Genomic DNA, 21798 nt, shown 5'->3' on the forward strand with positions numbered 1-21798 from the left:
GACTCGGCCTACTGACATTCATTTCGTAGTTTGCAACCTTTTTTCCCTTTCCCTTGACACTAGTTGCATACATATATATACATAAATCACCAATCTAAACCTCTCCATGCATATATTGAATAAAATGTAACATAGCTACGATTCATGAGATGTATAACTTACATACGAAAAAAAAAAATAACCGGCTTTTTTGAAAACTCTTATACTCGATCCTAAAAAAATAAATAAACAAAAGATAAATATGAATTTATAGATTTAATCCACCACCACTTTGAAAGAATTGAATAAAAATTATAGGTGAATGCAGACTTTAGTAATTTAATTGCACAAATACTAAAATATTTCACACATAAAATACTTACAAGATATACGCAATCCAGAATTTTTACCCGAATGTTAGTGTTAACAATACGAATCATAATAGGATTGAGATGTAACATAATTCCAATTCACAACACTTTAAAGACAATTCACATTCAATCACAAGTAATTTCATTCATCTACCTACCACGTCAATAATGCAACAAAGGTGACGGAGGTCATGTAGTGATACAATACAATATATATTGACATAATTAAGTTTAAAATAAATGTTTTATCATGTTCTTAATACTTCACCTTCGTTGACAGGTACGCTACCCTCAGCAAATTCGGACCCATCAATAATTGCCTTCCCATTTTCCTTGTCTTTACCATTCCCTGTATACAAAAGAATGTTAACAATGGTTAAAAAAATTGAAAAACTAAAAATAAAAAAAAAGACATGTTAATAGGTTTTCTTTAAAAAAAATCAATAACAAATATTCATACATCACTTGTCACTCTTCATACCACAACATAGTACACACGATTCTTCACAAACTAATTACATTAATTTGACTGAAAATCTGATAAATACAATTGTTCATACATCAACATCCTTATATGCGAATAATTAAGACTATAAACATTAATCGAAATTATTGACAAAGTTCTAAGCATAGTTATTAATCGTGCATCGCGCAAACCTGTCCTAGGGTGATCGCGAATCGCGCGCTATTTTAATATATCGCGCAAAAATATATTAAGACATAGTAATATATATCATATATATCATAATCATAAAAAAAAACATGCATAATATGTCTATTTAATATAAAAACAGGGGTTTTTTCTTAATTTTTATAATCTGGCAGCTGCTCCTCGAGACTGCTGTTGTGAGTTGGAGAGAATAGGAGATGAGAGAGAAGCCGGGTCGGTATGTTGTGCTGCTGCTAGGTTTTTTTCTTAATTTTTATAATCTGGAGTCTTTTACTTCAATTAAAACTCTAATTACTCCTAAATTATTAAAGCCCATTTAAATTAAGGCTAAAATTCATTCAGCCCATGAATTTTCGCAGCACCTATGTGAACGCCGCTTGCCAAACGGGATCCTATTCCTACCGCACCGCTTTAAGGCGGCGTTCAAGCGCTATTTGAAATCATTTTTTAAAACATTGCATGCAGACTTCTCAATAGCGCACGTGATCAGCGCGAAGCGCGAACGGAAAGTACCCAGCAAATCGCGCTGCGGTGCGATGACCGTGCGCGACGCGCGATCGCGCGCGCGATGTGCGCTATTCATAACTATGGTTCTAAGAAAGAAATTCCTGAAAGCAATAATTTTTTTTACAATTTTTCATTGTACCAAAATATTTTTCACCCAAAACAAGAAAATCCTGAAATCACACATATACTATAAATCGCAAATTGCTGGCAGATCAAACACATGCACAAATCGGTGGTCAACGTGCACTCAACATTGAAAAATAATACTTTATAAAGTATAAGCCTAGGGATGCTTATTGCTACACACGTATGTGAAAACAACAATTAGGGACCACACAAAGCAGTACCACCAAAGATTTTTAGTTAAAAAAGAACGTTATTTCATTTGGTTACAACTATAAGAACACACCCAAAAAATTAACTCATATCTTAAAAAGAACACAACAAACAAATCTCACATGAATTAAAAAAACACAAGAACAAATCTATAATATTAAATCCAACCCGATCGATTAGGTTTAGTTCTCGTCATTCCTAAGTCCAATTGCTCTAAATGCGCGGTCGAACTTGCTGGAAAATCGGTGATACCAAGGGATTTCAGCCTTCGCCACCTCAATTGTGTCGTCACTCCAAAAAAAAAATCTCAATGTTTAAGCAATAAAGTGAATCGGTTCATATGGGATAAAAAGTGATTTAGATGGATGCATTTAATCCTTTCAATGATGATTCGTGTCCCAATTTTTTAGGATATACTATAATTCACGCTATAATCTCTTAAAATCCAAACCTTGTGTTGTCAATCGAATCAAATCTTTAATTGGGAATAAATTTGGATGCCAAAAACGGAACAATGATGTTGGCTACATGGAAAGTCAAACGATAATACCATTTATACCCTTGAGACGTATTTAAATGTGAATTTGGTAATTGAATTATACGAATTAGAAAATGGATATAAAATATAATCACAGCCTTTCAATTATGCAAGATCTACGGTCTTAGTAGGTTCTTAATTTATATGCTAAGGGGAGTTTATTGAACAACCGTCCCATATATATATTGCATAAAAGATCAAATGAAAATGGACTAAATGTGGTGACAATGAAAAATGATTGCATAAGTCAATACAGTTTTGTCAAATTTCTGCCATGGCGGATGGCGGTGGCGGTTTAGGAGCAGGACGCCATAAAATTCTTATGGCATGGCAGTTTTGCCATGGCGGGTTATGGCGGCCGCCATATCCATGGCGCCATGGCGCCATGGCGGCCATGGCGGAAATTTGGCCCATGACCCGCTTTATGGGCGGGTCAACCCGTTGACCCGACCCTTTGACCCTTTGACTTAGTTATATTAGGTTTAAAAATTAGGGTTTTAACATTATAGTAGCCTCCAAAGTTCAAACTTGAAATTGCTCTGCGCCGCCTCCTCTGATTTTCGGACCGGCGACCCACTGCTCCGACGACCTCAGGTAGGTCCCTTTTCTTTGGTTTTTTTTTTTAGTTATTTTTCATTTTTTAGTTGTTTTTCTAATTTTTACAGCAGTTTATTTCATTTAAACACTAGATTATTTTGATTATTGCATATTTTCTGAAATTTTTCAGTTTAAGATTATGATTACAAATTTAGTTGTCATTTTTTTTATTTGTAATCTGCCAATTTCTAATTTTTAACAGTAGATTATTTCTTTTTTCTTTTCTAACATTTTTCAGTTTATCAACAAAGAAAAATATTTCATACTTCATGTAAAATTATGATTTAGTTGGTGTTTTTTTTATTTGCAATCTGTCATTGTTTTGTTTTTAGGTTGATAATGTCGGGTGAAGCTTCTTCAGCCCCTAATACTGTTGTTAAGAGTAATGACCTGGGTTGGAAGCACTGTGTGGCTGTCGGACCGGGCACGAACAAAGTAAAGTGCCTATATTGCAACAAGATTATGAATTCCGGCATCACTAGAGGGAATGAACACTTAATTGGAAAGAGGGGCAAGGTGGCACCGTGTAAGCTAGCCCCACCAAGTGTTCGAACGGAGTTGTTGGAGTATTATCAAGCTAAAGAGAATGAAAAGAAATGAACCAATCCAAAAGACATTGATCTTGGATTTGGATTCGATGATGAGGAGGATGAATCTGCAACTCCAACTCCTTCTTCTGCTCGTTCTTGTGGAACCTCTCAACCTATAAAGAAAGGTTCTATCGAGATTTTTTTGAGGAAGTCAACAAGTTCAAAGGACAAGGGGAAGCAAACAAACATAAGAGGGGCAATTGAGAAAGAAGCTGTGGCTCGAGTCCATCAATACATAGCCCGTTTTTGGTACCAAGCCGGCCTATCATTCAACTTGGTTAAGTTGGATGCCTTTCAAAATATGATTGAAGCAATTGGTGCTTACAGAAGAAATTTGCCTGCTCTTAGTTATCACAGCATAAGGGTTCCACTCTTAGACAAAGAGTTGGGATATACTAACAATTTGCTGGAGAAGAATAAAGAAGAATGGGGCAGACATGGTTGTTCCATTATGTCAGATGGATGGACAGATAGGAAGCAAAGGACTATAATTAACTTCTTAGTTAATTCACCTTCCGGGACAGTGTTTGTGAAGTCAATTGATGGTTTTGCCTTTGTGAAGACGGGGGAGAAATTGTTTGAGTTGCTTGATGAGTTGGTTGAAGAAATTGGGGAAGAGAATGTTGTCCAAGTATTCACAGATAATGGGAGCAACTATGTGGCTGCCGGCAAGATGTTAATGGAGAAGAGGCGTCATCTGTACTGGACTCCTTGTGCAGCCCACTGTATTGATTTGATGCTTGAAGATATCGGCAAGCTTCCTCAAATAAAGACCACCATTCAAAGAGGAGTGAAGTTTGTTGGTTTCATCTACAATCACACTAGTACCTTGAGTTTGTTGAGGAGATTCACAAACAAAATGGAATTGGTGAGGCCTGCAGTGACTAGATTTGCCACATCCTTTCTATCATTAGAAAGGATTCACAAAGAAAAAGTGAATCTAAGCAAGATGTTCACTTCTGAAGAATGGACACAAAATAAGTTGTCTAAGGAAGCTAAGGGGAAGCAGGCAACACAAATTGCACTCATGCCTTCGTTTTGGAAGAATATTGTGTACACTCTCAAGGTCATGGCTCCTCTTGTACGAGTCCTTCGACTCGTTGATGGTGAAAAGAAACCGACAATGGGGTACATTTATGAAGCAATGGAAAGGCAAAAGAAGCAATAGCAAAGTCTTTTCAAAACAATGAAAGTCGATAGAAAGAAGTGTTTGCCATCATTGATAATAGGTGGGACTGCCAACTCCATAGGCCTTTGCATGCAGCTGGTCACTTCTTGAATCCAGACATATTATATGACAACGGACAGTTGGAATTTGATATGGAGGTCACTAGAGGATTGTATGATACCATTGAAAGGTTGGTGCCAAGCAAAGATGTTCAAGACAAGATTCTTGTAGAGATGGCAAGCTACAAGTCTCGTGGTGGTCTATTTGGTAGTGACTTCGCTGAACGACAACGCAAGAAAATTCCTCCCAGTGAGATATTATTTCTTGATTTAGATTATAATATTTTATAATTATTTATTATGAATTTTAAACTTAGGATATTTGTTATTGTAGCTCAATGGTGGAGGATGTATGGCCACTCGGCTCCAAATTTGCAACAACTTGCTATTAAAATCTTAGGCCTAACTTCTAGTGCATCCGGATGTGAGCGCAATTGGAATGTATTTGAGCAGGTAAGCTTATATCTAGTATAGTATGCTACTATGCTTTTATAATTTAGTTAAGATGATCAATCTTTAGAAAAAATAATGCATTATTATGTTTAATGTGGCAGATTCATTAAAAAAAGAGAAATAGGCTTGAGCATAAGAAGTTGCATGATTTGGTTTATGTCGAGTATAATCAAAAGTTGGTTGAGAGGTTTAATCATAGACATGAAATTGATCCAATTTCACTCAATGACATTGACCATTGCAATGAGTGGTTAGTTGGAGAGGTGGATGATGAAAATGATGAAGGGGATGATTTGGTTTTTGAGGGTGATTCACTTGGGACACTGTTTATGAGGCTTCGGGGGCTGGGGAGTTGGCTACCTATACTAGACGTGCCACCGCGGGAAAAAGAAAGCAATCATCTAGTGGTGTTGGTGCTAGTTCTAGAGTTACAAGTGTTAGATCTAAGAAAAGCACAATGACTTCCACTTCCACATCTTCAAGATCAAAAGGGAAAGGGTTAGAGAGGGTGCTCGAGCTTGAGGATGAGACTGATGATATTGATGAGGAATCCGAAGGAGAAGAGGAAGAAGGGTTTGCTCCTTTGGATGATGATGAAGATGATGACTATGTGGATGTTGATGAGGAGGAATAGCATTATTATCTATCTATCTATGTCTTATGCTTGAAGTTGAAGACTTGAACTTATTATTGCATTTTGTTATGTTTGAACTTTGAACTTAGGAATATGTTATGTTTAAACTTAGGATATCAAGTTTTCTATGATTTTTCTTGGATTTTGCATGTTTTAATTTCATAATTTGCATATATATAAGTATATATATTATTATTTTATTAATCCGCCATGCGTCCGCCATAAACCGCCATGGCACCCGCCATATCCTTATGGCGGTTTTCAGGCCGGACCGCCATGGACCGCCATCCGCCATCGATAACATTGAGTCAATATATATATTGACTAAAATGCTTGTAATTTGCATAATCTGCTTGTAATGACTGCACAACAAAATTCAATTAATTAGATAAAATTTGCGCTCCCTCCAGAATTCGAACGCAGGTAAAAATTTTATGTACTGCAGCTTATGCAATCCTATATATTGGCTTATGCAATCATTCTCAATTCACACGAAAGATAGCATTCACAGTATAACTCATCCATATATATATATATATAGAGTATCTGAACTAACTACTATTATATTTTATTTTTTTCAAATTTGATTCTCGTATTTAAATATTCTAAACAGATGGTCAATCATCTATAATCTATAATTATAAATAATATTGGCATATTTTTCTTGCTCCCCATTGAAATATAATCGTATAATTGATTTATTTTTCCTTTACGAGGGATAATTAAGTCTTGATTTTGCAAACGTGGAACAACTTTACAGCTTGCAATTTGGATCCCTTTAGGTCGAGAACCACACTTGATGAGAAAAAAGACAAAAAAATATTATGACACCAATTCGACAATGATCGTTTTTCTTAGGGGTGTAAACGAACCAAGCCGCTCGCGAACTATTCGGAGCTCGGCTCGAAAAAAGCTCGTTCGAAATTCGTTCGTTTTCTTAACGAGCCGAACTCGAGCCCGAATCCGAGCTCGATAAAATTATCGAGCCGAACTCGAGCCTGTACATATTCGGTTCGTGAGCTCGCGAATATGTTCGGCTCGAACCTATTCGCGAGCCTATTCGCGAATAGGCTCGCGAACAGGCTCGCGAATAGGTTCGCGAATAGGCTCACGAATAGGTTCGCGAATAGGCTCGCGAACAGGTTCGTGAATAGGTTCGTGAGTCTATTCGCGAATAGGTTCGCGAATAGGCTCGCGAATACGTTCGCGAATAGGTTCATTAAATTATTAATTTTATATATTTTATTTATTGAATTTATTCTGAATAATTAAGATAATTATAATAGTTAAAACAAATAATTTTCAGTAAGTTTACAAAGTATCTATTTATTAAAAATAAATTAAAAATTATAACTCATCATTAATTAGAAATATGATTATAATAATATTAATTAGTTATATATACTTATATTTATAATTATTTTATTAATTCTAAAAGAAGATACCTTATAGTCTTATATTACTATTTACTAATTATAATTTAATATTTATTATATGAGCTAAATACATCTTAATTAGTCAATTAACTTTTAAAATACTTAAATATAACTTTTTGTAGTTTGAAATTTGTTATATAACATAATTTTTTGTGCAAGATATATATAATTAGACATCTTTAGTATAATAATAATCATATTTTATACATTAATACTTATTATATAAACATATTTTATAATATTTTTTGGAAGATAAAATATAACTTAAAAGTTATAACTAATCATAGAAGTTATAATTTGAAATTTATTATAATATATATATATATATATATATATATATATATATATATATATAGTACATATATTAAATATGTAATCATACAAGTAATTTATAAGATGCTTATATAACTTATAAAGATGTCTTTAATACATTAATATTTATTAGTTATACTTTAATATTTGTTATATAGGCTAAATACAACTTAATTACTCAATTAACTTATAAGATAATTGTAATTTTACTATTCTATAATTTATAACTTATATAAGATACATATATAACTTATAAAGATGTATTTAATATAACTTATTGTATATTTTTTGTACTTATTATATAACTTATAAAGATGTATTTAATATAAGATACTATATAATTATAACTTATATAGATATCTTTAGTAGTACTTACTATTTTACTATATAAGATACATGTTAACTTATATTGCTATGTACTAATTATAGTTTGATATTTGTTATATAAACTAAATACAACTTAATTAGTCAATTAATTTATAAGATACTTATATAACTTATAAAGATGTGTTTCATATAAGATACTTATATAACTTTTTATAGTTTATAAGATAGTTTTTTATATATAGTTATCTTTAGTATAGTAGGAGTACTTATTATATAACTTGTAATTTTACTATTATATAATTTATAACTTATATAAGATACATATATAACTTATAAAGATGTATTTAATATAACTTATTGTATAACTTATAAAGATGTATTTAATTAATATAAGATACTATATAATTATAACTTATATAGATATCTTTTAGTAGTACTTACTATTTTACTATATAAGATACATGTTAACTTATATTACTATGTACTAATTATAGTTTGATATTTGTTATATAAACTAAATACAACTTAATTAGTCAATTAATTTATAAGATACTTATATAAATTTTAACTAACCATAGAAATTTATTATAATATATATATATATATAGTACATATATTAAATATATAATCATATTATTTATTAACTTATAAAGATGTCTTTTCTGATAAAAAAAAAAAAAAAAAACTTATAAAGATGTCTTTAATACATTACTATTTATTAATTATTCTTTAATGTTTGTTATATAAGCTAAATACAACTTAATTAGTCAATATAACTTATAAAGATGAGTTTAATATAAGATACTTATATAACTTATTATAGTTTGAAATTTGTTATATAAGATAATTTTTTGTTATACAAGATATATAATTAGACATCTTTAGATATGTTTAGGCTTTAGTATAATACATTAATACTTATTATATAAACATAACTTATAATATTTTTTGGGAGAGAAAATATAATTTATAAGTTATAACTAATCATAGAAGTTATAATTTCAAAATTTATTATATAAGATATATATAAGTTATAATTTAAATACAACTTAATTAATCAATTAATTTATAAGATACTTATATAACTTATAACTAATCATAGAAGTTATAATTTGAAATTTATTAATATTATAATATTATATATATATATAGCTTATATAAGATACATATAACATATATAAGCTAAATACAACTTCATTTTTTCAGCTAGGGTTTCGTTCCCCAATCCCATAGTTCTTGCCGCCCCCACCCATTCTGCCATCTCCGCCGCGCCGAGCCCCTCCCCGATCAGCGCCCAGGTCCCCGCCCCTCCCCCTCCGTCTCCACCGTCTCCACCGCCAACGCCTTCTTTCTTTCTGCCCTTGGCAGATGCCGCCTCCGCCGACGGCCTCACCTTCTGTCCACAAACAGCAGCCCCCATAAATTCTCTCTGTCTCTCTTTTACCAAAAACGAAATCAATACCGCCATCACAGAGATCTGCTACCAAGCGGTCCGAAAATTGCAAAACGATACTCTCTTGCTCCGTCAAACGAACCAGCAAACGAATCCGCAGCCGCTCGCACCACCATCGCTCGTCTGACTGTTGGCCGCGTCGAACGCGTGGCAGCCAGTCGCTGCTGCAACCCACCGCGTCTCCCAGAAAATACACCCTAAGCCGCAAGTTTGAATTTCTATGTTGCTGCATTTTGATTCTTTCTTAATTTGCTCATAATTTAAATGTTGCAAGGTTCAATTAAGGTTACAATTGCTATATTTCATTCTTTCAGTAAAGTGATTAGTGTTTATTTGGTTAATGTTGTTTGATTCTTCCCCTGCAGCATAAATTGGGGATTTAAAGAATATACAATGTCTTGAGAGTTTTGTGAAGAAAACATTGGTAGAGTTATTTCATTTGAATTTGTCTAATTTCTGGTATTACTCATTTGTGATTTTTTTATGTAATTTGAATTTTTTTGGTATTTGTAGGATTAGATTTGGAAGGAACTTCAAGATCAAATGCCATGTTTTATAAATATTGTGTAATTTTGATACATTTTGTGGATTTATTTTGTGATTTTGCATTGTGGATTGAAATTTTTGGAATGACTACATAACAGATTTTATTTATTATTAATACACGAACCGAGCTCGAACTCGAGCCTGAATTCGAATTCGAGCTCCAAAATCGAGCAAATTCGAGCCGAACTCGAACTTGAGCTTGAATTCGAAATCGAATTCGAATTTGAAATCGAACTCCAAAATCGAGCCGAGTTCGAGCTCGAGATAAACGAATAATTAACGAACCGAATACGAATCGAGTTCGAACTTAATATTATTCCGTCGAGCCGAGCTCGAGCTCATTTTAAAGCTCGACCTCGAGCTCGAGCCGAACTCGAGCCTGCCCAAAATTTCGCGAGCCGAGCCCGAGCCTGAAGGTATTCGGCTCGGCTCGGTTCGCATACAGCCCTAGTTTTTCTCCAACATATCTTCATTACTGTGATTAATTTTGTTGTCCTAAGTTTTACTCTGCGGATTATTTCATAGGAAAACGGAAATCTTCAAATTTTGAATATATATATACATTTTCCACAGTAAATTTGTACATATTCGTAATTTGTATTTTACTAGACGTTTATACAGGGAGAGAAAGAGAAAAGATCTAAGTGATAATGACTAAATGTAAGGGAATTTTGAAAAGATAAATATAAGATCGCATCAATCGTCCATAACCATTTCATCTGAAATTCAAACACACCAAAAACTATGTTTTAGAAATGAAAACAGAGCAAATCTCTATCACATCATGTATCAGCACAGCTGATTCCTATAGCAGAAGTTGAAATTAATTTCTAAGAGCTCCAAGTTAACACTCATCATGAGATATCATGCACATTCTTTGGATTAAATCAACTCGAAAACTAGATTCAAGCAACCGACTTACACGATTTTCTTAACGGTGGTAACGTAAGTACAGCTCGAAAATGTCACAAATAGTTTGCGGAACCTGCAATAGGAAGTAAAGCCAAAAGAAAGAATTAGTCATAATATATGCACCAGAAATCGAAAAAGAAGAATGCATGTATGCATTCACTATTAATTCACAATGATGCCAAATAAGTCGATGAAAAAGAACAAGACAGACGAACCAAACCCATTGGCTGGAATGCTGAGCCATAGCTGCATAACTTTTACGGAGATCTAAGTTAAGCAAGCAATATGATGGTCTGTCTTTTGTAAGTCTGCTAAACAAGATGGATAACCAAATATCTACTGGTCCGATGTACTTGCGCACTATGTTAGGGCTTACCTGAAAATGATGAAAGCTTATCACAATATACTTGGGTCAAAATATTATAGTAGTAAAGCCAATCAAGACTTGAAAACATATGTAACAATAGTTTGGGACTTTTAAGATTTGACATACAGTTGATTTACAAGTGTAGAACCGAAACATCTAAAGCACGAATCTAGATTAAAAATGACTGGGGGTAGCTTACAATCTCCCAGGCCTCGAGGTGTCTCCCGGAAGCATCGTGCAACAACTTTCTGGAATACAAAGAAAAGAACCTTATGTATTGACTGAATAAAATTAAAGAACTGCCATTCCAATACAATCTTTTGAAATAAAAGAAAAACTAAGAGATGCATTCATCTCAGTGAGCAATCTCACAGCTTGACATGTTGCTCAATGCTACTAGAATTTCCTTGATTTCCAATTAAACAGATGCACACAACACCGAAACTTCTTTTAATCGACATATGGCCAACAGAGCATAACCTACGAGTTCATCTAGCTCTTACCTTACTCCTTGATGAACGTCGCAGTGGTTGCAATGACCAGATATACCGTAATCATCAAATGCAATGATCTAGAAAAGAAAATACATAAGCTTAAACAGAATACAGTATCAATAAACTAAAGAATGCGCACAGGTGCTACCAAATTGTGGTTCCGCCAGCACAAACAACTCAAATATTAACACGAGTGTTCCTTGATTGGATAATAGGGACATGCTAACCAAAATAAATCTTACCACGTCAATAGAATGAGTACGAGTTTCGTCATCAATGATGCTAGCCAACAAGTTCCAGTTCCACACTTTGCCAAAACCATCCTAGTATGTAACCTAACATTATGTTAGCACTTGACATGAAAAAATATGGACTAACATAAGAGATAAATTTCAAAAGAAACCTGCAAATCTGGATGGTCCAGTATCTTCACTTGCTGCGTTGGGATCTGCATATAATGCAATCAAAGTGAATTTTGGAAAAGACAATAATCAGGAACTATGTATCTGGTATGGAAAGCATTCACGATAAAATTAGGAGAAAGATATCATTTGCAATGCTTTGCATACAAATAACAAACCAAAAGTCAAAATGCAAACCTTGAGAACCACGGAGGCCAGGTATAACTCTTCTTTTCTAATACTTCCCATGCCGTCTGCATTGCCTACACTACCAATAAGTGTTGTAAGGTCTGAGAAAATTCACAAAACGTAAGAGAAAAATATTCTAAACTAATAACCATCTTTACAATCAATAACTTGGTTCTGATCTATGATAGAGCTACATTTCATTATGTGACATATAGATGGTGCTCCGTTATGAAAAATGAAATCCCTCGAACGTGGATTTGATGATCAAAAATTGTAAAAGCCAAAGTCAGTTGATCTTATATCCTGTGTCAATTGAACATTATCCTTGAAAAGAAGCCAAAATTGTCGGTAGTCAACTTCAACACTTTCTTGCATGGATTTTGCCTTCAAGTAAATCTTTTTAGTTACCGGTGGTTAAAAAATTTCATCAAGAAAGTGTCATGAGATCTAGCCAACAAGGCCTAATGGTTCTGGAAACTATCATGATCAAGTAATGAGTTCTTTTTAACAACCTTGTTAGTTCCAAATTTTAATAATTTAAGATTCAGGTATAACCAAATGTCGTCTGGGGCAAAATTATATTGGCACATAGTGAAAATTGTAAGTACATGTGGCAGCATTACCAGTTGACATGCAAAGTATGTGTACATTATGATGCCTGGAAGTCAGGTAATTAATCACAGGAGCAAAGAACCTGCGAGTGTGGAACAATAAATTATACATTAATCCCAAATGGATCGAGCACGACAAAGATAGAGAACAAGTCTTCAAGAAAGCATAAGTGGTGCTTGACATCAAATGGGAATGCTGAAATTTCAATCTTACATAGACTCATCATCAGGATGAGCAATAACCACCAAGACATTTCTCCTTCTAGAACTCGCACCTACCATTCAAGAAACCAACTATAAACATTTAAGTTTTATATAAACCACATTTATGGATTGCCGAATAGCAGACAGTTTTTTCTTGGAGAGTGAAGAAAACAACAATTAAGAGGCATATTTCAAAAGGCAAAAACATGTGTGCGTCCTCCCTAATTAAACCCAATTAGAATTTATTACTCTCCAATTATGGTTTGATAATTACAATTTGGATTTAATTAGGGCGGAGTGTGCCTAATGTTGAAATGCTGCAGTTCATCACATGTCATCATGCTCATGGACAAAATTCACAAATTACCATCGTTTAAGAATGATGCTTTTGAGGCGGACAGAGATTCCAGAAAAACTTTGCAGAGAGAAGCAAACCAGAGCACTAGCACTGATGAGATTAATGCTATCCATGCCATGTTCGATTCTAAGATAGAATGTAGCCGCAATTAGTCACTGAGGCATTTCATCGAACAATCTGTGCATCAGATTCTTTTGTGAGGCCTGAACAAGAATCAAATAATGAGAATAGAACAGAATATACCAACAAACACCAAGCACCCTGATAGGCTGATAGGCATACCGCAGGCATAAGTGTGAATTTCAACAACCAATCATCAACTAGGTTAGGAATGAATTAAATTTTCAATCAATGGTTGAGTGAGCTATTCGTGATATTCCAACAACTTTTCAGCCTAAGCAGAGAAAGACTGACCGAAGAGCCGAGCCTACGGTATTGAGGCGGTGGAGTTCGTCGGGCCACCGTGAGTGGAGAGAGAGAAGGTGGGTCGTGGTGGCGGGTGGATCTGTTGTTTCAATGGCAATTGCAGTCTTGCAGACTTCTCCGACAGCCATTAGTTTTCTCAAATTTCTTTTTCTTTTCATATTTTATTTTATTTGAATTTGAATTTGATTATTATATTTTTTTGAGCACTGATGGATTATTATATTCCTTTTGTCCATAAAAGAACTTCATACTTTTTCTTTTGGGGAGTTCACAAAAAAAAAAAAAAACCTTTATTTATTTTTGGACTATAATTACAATATTTTCTCACCAATACACTCAAGTGACTCAACTCAACAACCTTTTCCCCACTCTCAATACATACACCCAACAATTTTTTTCTTAAAACTCATATCACTCCACCCTATAAAGTTCTTCCATGGACAGAGGGTGTATTTGATTATAATATTTTCTGAAGGTGGGATACAACGCCTATCTTGGCCTTCCTACTTTCTCTTTAAGCCAAAAAGGAATCCAATTTGGGTATTAGAAGGATAGATTGGGGAAGAAAATTTTATGCTGGAATCAAAGGAAGTTCTCTGCGGGGGAAAAAGAGGTCCTTATCAAGGCGGTAGCTCATGCGGTGCCAACATTTGCTATGCAGTGGTAGCTTCAGAATCTATGTGTGTGCCGAAAGAAAAAAGAGGCATGAGGTTCAGGGATTTGAAGATTTTAAACAAAGCTTTAGTGGCAAAACATGCTTGGAGGAAGATTTTGTATCCTGAGTCACTGGTAGCCGTATTTTTAAAGCTAAATACTTCAAAAATGGTGATTTGATGCAAGCTCATGCTCCCTCGAGATTGTCTTATGTTTTGGCGCTCTATTGCCTAGAACAGATCGATGATTAAGGAGGGCTTGATATGGAAAGTGTGGAATGAAACGGATATGAATGTATTCAAGGATGCTTAGGTCCAAGGTCTGCATGGGGTTATACAAGGAAGAAGGAGGTCTGAACCATCGAGCGAGGACATGGAGGGATGGACTCTGGGATGTTAATAAACTGGAGGAGCACTTATAGCTGCATGAGATTGAGAGGATCAAAGCCACTCCAATCAGAGAACATGGTAGAATTGATAAGCCGAGCTAGAAGTTTGATACTCGAATGTTCTCGGTGAAATCGGCCTATCTCATGGGGATTGGGTACTATGACACTCACCCGTACAGTAGCTCAACTGATTGAAAGAGATGGAGCAGGTTAGTGTGGAATGTTTTGATTCTGCCAGAGATAAAGATTTTTATCTGGCGAGCCCCTTCTCTAATCTAACCCCGACGACGGCCAACCTCCAAAACCATCATGTTCCTACAGATGGTATCTGTGAGTCTTGCGGTGACAGATGGGGAATCACTCATGGAACACACTGTCTTTTTCTGTCCAAAGGTGTTACAAATATGCCGACAATCACGTTTTTTGGGATGTGATGCAAAAAGTAAAAGGGATACAACTCATGGATATTGCAGAAGTGATCTTGAAGGAATGAGGGAGGGATGAATATGAGTTATGGTGCGTGTTGATCTGACAGACCTGGACCTATCTGTGCACCAAAAAGCATGGTGCAAAGGAGTTTGTTGAATCGTCGTATGAAGAGACGACTAAGGTGTATTCGGAAATCATATGTAGCAGCCAAGCCCACATACTTGACAGATAAATGTCTGGGTGTCTCACTGGGGAAGAAGTGGATTAAGCCGAAGCATAGTTGCTTCCGTGTTGACGTCGATGCTTTATTTTATCTAGATCAGGGAGCGTATGGGGTGGGAATCATAATTAGAAATCATGAAGGCACTGTGGTGTTTTTATCTATGACACTCGGCCTGTCTCAAGTGCTATGATGGCTGAAATCTTGGCGGGGGTACAAGAGACGCACCCTTATAACGCCTCTTAGCTTGTTAGCACACGATGGCGATCAACCCACGGCACTACTAACATTGTGCATACAATTCTCGCGTCGCTTGTTAGGTCAGCTCGAGAATCTCAATTGATTAAGAAATAGCATTAAACTGATAGAAAACGTGTATAGAAAACATTTCATGGATAATAAACAATTCATAAAGCATTCGCGCGAGTTTATATAACTCGAACATAATTTTTGAAAATAAAGCCACCTTGATAGGACAAAGCCAGAAGTTCAAACTTAACTCGTCTTGAAAATGCAGTGCTATTATTCCTCTTGGTCAACTGACCCTACAAAATAATCTAATCTTAAAAGGTCTCGTGATACTAGTCTTAGCTCAAAGTAGGATAAAGCTTACTAATTTCTAAATCACTATGCCCGGGTTTTAAAACTCAATTCAAAATCTTGAAAAATCAATTTCTCAGCTAAGGGCACCAACAACACCCTTTGCTTAACTTTTGTAGAAAACTTTTAACTTGAAAATAATTTCAGTGCTTAAATATTTTTCTTCCAAAATCACAATATAATTTCATAAATACTTTAATCAAATAATATGTGAATCATACTTACTATATGCACATAATAGAATTATGATGCATTTCCATTCATCAATTCATGAATCAAGCAATTAATCTATATATGAAAGAATAACTCTTGATCAATTTAACTTGATTAATCACAAGTCACTTAATAAACTAATGATAATTCTCATCATATACTTGATCAACATAATTAAATGTGGTATGCTATCAAATCTATAATTTATTCAATTGAATAATTCAACTCATTAGTCTCAGCCCATTATTAAAAAGAATGAAACCCTCAATCTTAGCCCTAAAGTCTCTTTGAAATCTGTTTCCTGTCTCACGACAACAGCCAACGGCCGCCGCCTTGATTCCTTGGCCAACGGCCCGACCTCCCTCGCCATGAACAGCCACCGCCCTGTCTTCTCACGGCGAGAATCGCCGCCGCCTTCTCCTCTCCTCTGGTCATACAGCAACGGCCCCACGGCCGCCGCCGTCCCGATTCTCACCATCAACAACCCCATCTCCCTCTCTATTCCCAAATCACTCAACAATCACCAGGCCTAAGGCTAAGTTCACAATTTTATTTAATATGCACAATGCTTGCTTCTATTTCAATTCTCCAACTAAGTGTAGAGATTCAATTTTTATCGATTTGTAAACTTAGATGCATTTATGCTTATGAAATGGAAATGGATGGTGACTCAAAATTGATTTGCAGCGCTAAGATGAGAAGAGAAGCCAACCTGGAAACCTTGATATTAAAGATGCATTGGTATTCAGCTGAAACAACTTGCACTTGATGTGGAAACAATTTGAGATTTGAGGAGGACCTCAAAGTTGGGGAAATGAGTTGAGAATTAAACAACCGATTGTTGCTATGAAAGGGTGAAGGCTTTGTATACATGAAAAAAAAAATATATCTCTATTTGCAATGAGTAATTGAGCTACTAGTGTGTAATTCGACGGGTATCATTTAGTGTTATAATTTATATAAAAAAATGTAAAAGTTATTTCTTAATATATTTATAAATTATGGAGATTATTCACTAAAAAAACTGTTAATATGATATAGGTCTACGTTATAGATCAAACTAAAATGAAAAAAAAATATTAAAGAGGACTTTCATCCTTGAATAAGAATAATGGGCAGCCCCTCTCCTTCCACTACATAATGTATTTTCTTATCTTGCCACGTCCAATAATTATATCCCTTTGGTTTAAATGGCAATTCCTCCAAAACTAAATCAGAGAAAGCAATCTGACATCCTTCTACCATTAAAAAATAAAATTAAAAATGAAAAGATCAATTGCCAAAATCACAGCATTATCATTAACCATCCAAAAGAAAAAGAATAAGAAAAAAATAAATGTTTGCCTTTGAGTTTGTGGGCTCTGCAGCAACAATTGAAGCTGAAGCTCTAGCAGCAACAATTCCATTAAACAAAAACCTCTCATACTCAACCCACACTTGCTTCCTTCGCGTTATTATAGAAACAATGAAAAACAACAAATATGGGCTTTTTCATTAATAAAAATCTGGAATTTGAATCGATGCAAAGCGGAAAGGGAGAAAATAAGCCTAATAATATGTGTCGATTTCAATTTTTCAATAACGAAACCCAAACAGAGAAATGTAGCCGATTCTGTTTAATTAATCGAAAAAGCAAAGGAAAAGCGGTACCTTAAGGCAGTGATCTGCACCGTATATTGAGATGCCCACAAGTTTTTACCTTTTCTGAAATATCAATAGAAAACACCAACTCTTGAAGAAAGTAATTCAGAACAAAATGGCTTACACCTGATAGAAATATTAATATCGATTATTCTAATAGTTAAAAACCCTACTGCTCAATCCATAAATCCTCAGATACATCACATAATTAGAAAACGAAATCAACCCACAACTAACAAAATCCAACCTCTCGTTCTACAATTAAATCATGGACACCAAAGTAAATCTTCAATTTTACCCCGCAGCAGAGTCGAAAACAGTAGATTTAACAAAAAAGATTAAGTGGATACAAAATTCATTCTGCACCGCCGAAACAACCAAACCTCTTCAATTTCCACAATGCATAAAAAGTGCAGAGATCGTAAGGTCAACTAATCCACAATCAAAAGCCAGAAATCGAAATCTAGAATTCGTAGGTCTCAGTTGGCATTACACACATCCCTAAACACAGAATAAGCCAAAAAACTTGAGAAATTAAATGAATTCTAATAAACAAACAATCGTAATTATGTTACCTGCTGTAACCTATGAAAGGGATCGAGGACCGAGACTCTCTTCTATGAGAAAACATGGAATGCAGTTCCTCTTCTTCCTCTTCCCTCTTATCTTCAATCTTCAATCCAGTCTGTCGATATTTAAATTGAAATCACCCATCAACACCCATCGAAAATCAGCCCCCATTAACACCCATTTTCGAAAATCCAACAATTAAATCGAAACTCAGACCCCATTAGTTACTACCCAGTGCCAAATTGAAATAAATCCAACAATTAGAATCCTACCTGGCGCGCAACTGGCGGACTGCTCTGGTCGCGACGGACGGGGCGGCGCGACTGTGGCGAATCGAAGCGAGAGATGGAGGGTCTGTGAAATTAGGATTTGGGAATTTTGGGGGAGAAAGAATCGGTGTGGAGATGGGAGGGGGCAGATCGCGGCGGGGGAAGGGAGCAGGTGGTCCGACGAAGCAGATCCCGGCGGTGGGAGGGGTGGGGTGCGCGGTGGTGCAGATTGCGGCGGTGGGGCAGAGAAGAATCGTGAGAGACGGGAGAAAAGAAAAGGGTATTGATTTTGGGCATTTTTGTTATGATTCCATGGAAAATGAATCCTAATAGATTTATTATTCAGTGTTTGAAAATATCAAAATTAATTGTTAGGATTCTAGATTGTATCATTAAATACATATATTTAATTAATATATATAAGAATTAAAGTGATATTTATCCTTAATTTTCAATAATTCAAAATATAATTTTCGAGGTTTAAAAAATTATTTTCAATAATTCAGAATATAATTGATAGTGTGAAAATAGTTCAGGGTTTAAAGTGATATTTACCCTTAATTTTATAGTAACAACAAGGTACATTATTAAGATTAACTAAATGATTTATAATTCTAAAATTAAATTCATTTTTTTCTTAGATAATAATAATAATAATAATAATAATAATAATAATAATAATAATAATAATAATAATAATAATAATAATAATAATAATAATAAGTATGATTCATAATTCTAAGAATTAAATTATGATTTCTTAAAATAATTCATGAATTAATAATAATAATAATAATAATAATAATAATAATAATAATAATAATAATAATAATAATAATAATAATAATAATAATAATAAGTATGATTCATAATTCTAAAAATTAAATTATGATTTTCTTATAATAATAATTTTGATTATATAAAAAAATAATATTGGATATATATGTAAGTAAGAATCCTGAGAATGAGGAAAAAGAATACCTAAGAAAAGCTAGAATAAGAAACCCGGAAAGTTGTTTTCAGGATTACTACTTTCCTTGTTTTCAGGATTCTGATTACTTTCTCTATCTGACAAAAATTTAACCAAACATATGAATTTAATATTTTGAAATCAGATTACTTTCCCATGACAGAATCTGTGCCAAACAAACATGCTATATGAAAGATCAGTTAACTTTTTACCGCCATATTTTCTCTCTCACACATCTCACTTTTTCTCCTCTATTTTCTCTTCATTTATCCCACGATTATGTTTTCATTTAATCAATGAATTTATTTTCTCTTTCTCTACCCCAATATTCGAAACTCTTTGCATCAAAAACTTGCCAGATTTTCTTGATGGTTGCACCCTTCAAAGTTTACGAGCAATTCCTTCACAGCAACTGCTGATTTGAATTCTATGATTTTGCCATCCAGTTTCACTACCTGCAAAACTTTTATGCTTCTGAGAATTGGTAACTTGAGGCATCCCATGATTAGCCACAAAAATATGTCTCAAGCTAGGGAAAAAAAGCTAATAACTTTTAGGAATCTATACGAACTTTAAACGCAAGAATGGTGCATTTGGTTTGGAGATTCTTATATGCAAGCTGATAACAACAGTCCAATACCCATAATAAATAAATAAATAATTAGAAGATAAAAATCTCCATAAGTTCCATGAGGAAGAAGGAAAGGGGAAAGTTGGTGAAGATTTAACATAAAAATTGTCAAAGCTCATCAATGGGTTCAGGCAAAAGAATCGGAAATTAGTGAGTATAAGTGGAGAGGGAGTCAGGTCGCAGCGGAATTGTTGTCGGAAGCGCGTTGGTAGCAATAATGCCAATTGACAGAGACAATTAATCGCCGAAAATTGAGAAGTGAAAGGAAGGAAACTCTTATGCAACTTATATTAATCTTTTTTCTCTCTTTAAATCGAAAAAGGGACGCTTTATTGCAAAACGCAACAGAAATGCAAAACCGGCACTTGATGGGGAAGAGGAAGAAGACACGGCTGAAATATAGAAAAGCGGCGCTTGATGGTTTCATTAAACCCTTTTTTCTTTTTCTTTTGTTAACTAGTACGTCCGGCCGTGCGATGCACGGAGATTTGCACGGCGAGTATCGAAATTAAATGACCTTTTAAATAATCATAATTTATTCATTCCAAGTCTATTTTTATATATTTTATATTAGTATATGCAAATTTGAGAGTAATAATATTTTCGAATTAATGCATACAACAATTGAAAATTTTAAACATTAATTATAATCTTTATTGTATTTTTTTATTTAAGCATGAATTAAACATAATAACATCCACACACACACATATATATAAGGGTGGGCTACCATGAGAACACATCTTAAAATAAGAAATAAGATCAATTTTCAATGTATGAATTTTATGTAGAACACGTATGAATTCGGTATGAATTGCGAAAAATAATTTTTTGCTACCTTTGAGATTCGAACTCATGACCATGAATTCATCCAACAGGATGATAAATCAACCGTAGATCTTGATGATCTAAGGGCTGAAAAAAATGATTCTTATTTTATATTATTTTAGCCATCCCCTATATATATATATATATATATATATATATATATATATATATATAGGGTTGGGTTCCGGTGGATCCCTATGCTTATAATAGATCCGTAGATCCAAATCTAGACCATTAGATCAAAAAAACGGGTCAAACAGGATGCTGATGTTGGATTTGTATACTGAAAGCAAGAACGTTTTATGCTTGTATACAATGTTTCCTAAGTTCACTATCTAATCTCCTATCTGATTGTGTTCATGATTGCATATGTATGTTCTTTATCTCTATATAAGTAGATTATATGGTGTGTTGTAGATCACAGAAGACCATATAATTGGAATAACC

At 34.3% G+C, this 21798-nt stretch overlaps 1 protein-coding gene and 1 long non-coding RNA gene across 27 annotated transcripts; one reads left to right on the forward strand and one right to left on the reverse strand.

Annotated features, from left to right (window-relative positions):
- Nucleotides 1-435: 435 nt before the first annotated feature.
- Nucleotides 436-19194, reverse strand: LOC130998984 (probable N-acetylglucosaminyl-phosphatidylinositol de-N-acetylase). 26 transcript variants are annotated; one of them, XM_057924445.1, is made up of 14 exons: nt 18659-18774; nt 18434-18584; nt 18093-18146; nt 13522-13715; nt 13165-13225; nt 12963-13033; nt 12349-12413; nt 12153-12197; nt 11992-12072; nt 11759-11826; nt 11455-11503; nt 11104-11264; nt 10899-10961; nt 436-699 (listed from the first exon to the last, which is right to left on the reverse strand). In XM_057924445.1, exons 4-14 carry the CDS (start codon nt 13628-13630, stop codon nt 690-692), a joined length of 783 nt encoding a protein of 260 aa, XP_057780428.1. In that variant the 5' UTR covers nt 13631-13715; nt 18093-18146; nt 18434-18584; nt 18659-18774; the 3' UTR covers nt 436-689. The 26 variants fall into 26 exon arrangements, with proteins under 26 accessions (XP_057780428.1, XP_057780421.1, XP_057780432.1 ...); XM_057924438.1 differs by lacking the exons at nt 13165-13225; nt 18434-18584 and adding an exon at nt 18926-19194 and having other exon boundaries at nt 13522-13638; nt 18659-18768; XM_057924449.1 differs by lacking the exon at nt 18434-18584 and having other exon boundaries at nt 13522-13638; nt 18093-18209.
- LOC130998987 (uncharacterized) lies at nt 9172-10084 on the forward strand. Its single transcript, XR_009093362.1, has 2 exons — nt 9172-9854; nt 9944-10084. It is a non-coding gene; the product is annotated as an uncharacterized LOC130998987 (long non-coding RNA).
- Nucleotides 19195-21798: the final 2604 nt, after the last annotated feature.

This window comes from Salvia miltiorrhiza, chromosome 8 (genome assembly GCF_028751815.1).
Source record: "Salvia miltiorrhiza cultivar Shanhuang (shh) chromosome 8, IMPLAD_Smil_shh, whole genome shotgun sequence".
Lineage (NCBI taxonomy): Eukaryota > Viridiplantae > Streptophyta > Magnoliopsida > Lamiales > Lamiaceae > Salvia > Salvia miltiorrhiza.